The 2,608-nt window shown below is 37.7% G+C and overlaps 1 protein-coding gene across 1 annotated transcript; it reads right to left on the reverse strand.

Annotated features, from left to right (window-relative positions):
• Positions 1–444: 444 nt before the first annotated feature.
• On the reverse strand, positions 445–2,011 carry LOC127138963 (mucin-2-like). Its single transcript, XM_051068267.1, is given in 6 exon segments — positions 445–509; positions 595–685; positions 1,394–1,508; positions 1,618–1,663; positions 1,666–1,878; positions 1,975–2,011. Coding segments are annotated over 6 exon segments (567 nt in total).
• Between the last annotated feature and the right edge of the window lie 597 nt (positions 2,012–2,608).

The following is a 2,608-nucleotide window of genomic DNA, read 5'->3' on the forward strand; positions in this document are numbered from 1 at the left end:
TCTTGCTATTCAGCACAAAATTTACAATTTAGAAACAGTGAGAAAGAGTGAAACAATTAAAGTTTGATCCTACCCATTTTCGTGTTGCTGTTCTTACCACATAGTTGTGCAGTCTTCCATTGCTGTGGGTTCCCGCCTGCATGAGCGCACTGGCGGGAGTACTCTGAGATGGTTGAACATAAGCATGAAGTGCTGTTACTGTTACATTTGCACAGGTCCTGCACACAGGCTTTGATAAAGGAGTCAGTATCAATCAGGTTTTGACAGCTGAGGAATGCAGGTCCTGACAGCAGGTTCTCACAGAGGTCTGTCTGTGGGTCAAAGTACACAGTGTATTTACATTGTACCTAAATGTTGCATATAAAATAATTCAAAGCCAGTCTATCTTCACGTACCTGAGTTTCACAGCTTGGTGTAGCTGTAGAGGAGGTTTCTTCACAGTCTTCAGTGGGACCATTGAGTTTTCCAGTCCTCCCCATAATCTTCAGCAGTAACAGAATCCCCTGTATCTAGAGGAAAAGAGGTTGTTGCAAATGTGAAGACTCATTTTTGTACAATTCAGTTTGTTTTAAGCTTTATTGTTTAGAAATTTACCTCTTTTAATGAACTCATCATAAAGCTGGACTCCGTTGAAGTCACCACACAGGCCACATGTCTGATTCTTAAATTTTGCATCCAGCTCCACCTAAAAAACAGATGAGAATTAAATTTGAACAAAGTGAAGACAAAGTCAGAAATCATTTAAGTTATCATAAAATTTCGCCTGACCCCATTTGTGGATAGAGGTCTGATGAAGCTGTCTTTCTTTTTTGTGTTCAGTCATATCAGATAAGAATGGAAAGTTTGAACATCCACACAACAGCTTGGTAAACACCATCTGCTGATGAAGGCCATGTGATTCAGTCAAGAGTAAATGGACCTTGAGTGGGTTTTGTGTTCACCACTACTATCTCCAAGAATAAATTGATCAATAATGAATATTGCCTTTTTGTGACTGAATAGTTAAGTTTGTGCTTTTTTCATTCTTGTTGAGAGTCAGAGGTTGTGAATTAGTCTCTAACATTTTAATGCATGTAAAATTTATTTTTAACAATCATCCCTGGTACCTTCAGTACCAAATACTTGGTAGTATTTGGCTGTACTTTATACACTTTCTCATCAACACAATGTGTCAGGTTCAGTGTAGTCACCAACAGAAAAAAATGTGTCTTTCACCAGGACACTGAACCTGAACAATTGTTTCCCTTTGATTTAATTCTTTATGTCACAGGAGTCAGTTCTCTAATCTCTTGAATAGTAGTAAAATAAATGTTATGTATATATATCTATATCTATATATACACATAAGTACAATCAGGTCATATAACATTAAAATGAATATGAATGAACATACCCAGAGGGCATCCTTTTGATTCCACATGACGACCAAACCCAGCTTTGCCTTGATTTTGACATATGAGACAGATTTTCTGATTGAAATGCCGGCCCGACTGAATGGTATAGAGACACTAGAGGAGACAAAAACAAGTCATCGTAGTAAGATGGTTTAACATCAAACATCACTGCAATCAGTGCATCAGCTTGTAATGAAAAGTCACTTTATCAAAACAGACTCACGGTTTATCATTGACTATAATGGAAGTGTTGGCCAACTCCACAACAACCCATTGAGTTTCATTGTGAGCTTCTTAATGGTGATGACCCCGTTTATCTCCTGTCGCTGGAGCTGAATATTGAAGTTCTCATAGCTGTCCTTACACTGGGATGTGAGGATGTAGTTGCAAGTGTAAGGAAGCTGGAAGAAATCTCCATCGAAAGTCTTAAAATGGTAGTTTCCCCATGTACTGCAGAACTGGTCGTTGTGGGAGGGTCTCACTTCTAGTTTCAGAAGAAAATAGCATTTACTATACTGTAACTCAAATTTTTAAATGATGGTTGATTTGTCATCTTTCATCACTTAAAAAAAACAATTACCTGTAACAACTGGCATTTTAGTCACCATCTGAACCATGGCTTAGAAGAGAAGAAAGATATTTTACAGTCACTGCACATCATCATTATATCAGACAAAAAGAGACTATAAATTTAAAAAAATCCATCACTTGAGGTTAACTGTATCAGATTTTTTTTCAGGATTAAGTAATTTATTCTTTATAGACACTGCAGGACATGTAGGTTGTATAGTGTTTAATCTTAACACATCATTTAATGTATTCAGCTCTCTTTGAAGCCCATTGATTGTACATACCACTGGATGTTGTTGATAGTCCAAGGCAGAGGGTGAGCCATGGTATCACCCATTCAAGTGGCATCCTGCCTGTTCTCATGATCATTGTGTGGTCCCTGTCCTGAGAGGGATGGTTGAACCAACTGGTACCTCACTACCAATGTCAAGTGATATATATCTCTTAGTGTTTGCAATTTAGGAGGGGTAAAAGAGACATTTTGGGTGTCAACCATTGTAGCTTTTGTCTTCATTGAGATCACACCCATGATGGGGTTACTTATAACTACACTTCATTTTCATCTGTCTGTCATAAAGCATCATATGAATCACTCTCAGGCTCCATAGCTCTATTTTAATTTTGATTTTAGGTAAACATTACCA

The sequence above is a fragment of the Lates calcarifer genome, unplaced genomic scaffold, assembly GCF_001640805.2.
Source record: "Lates calcarifer isolate ASB-BC8 unplaced genomic scaffold, TLL_Latcal_v3 _unitig_3773_quiver_1650, whole genome shotgun sequence".
Taxonomy (NCBI): domain Eukaryota; kingdom Metazoa; phylum Chordata; class Actinopteri; family Centropomidae; genus Lates; species Lates calcarifer.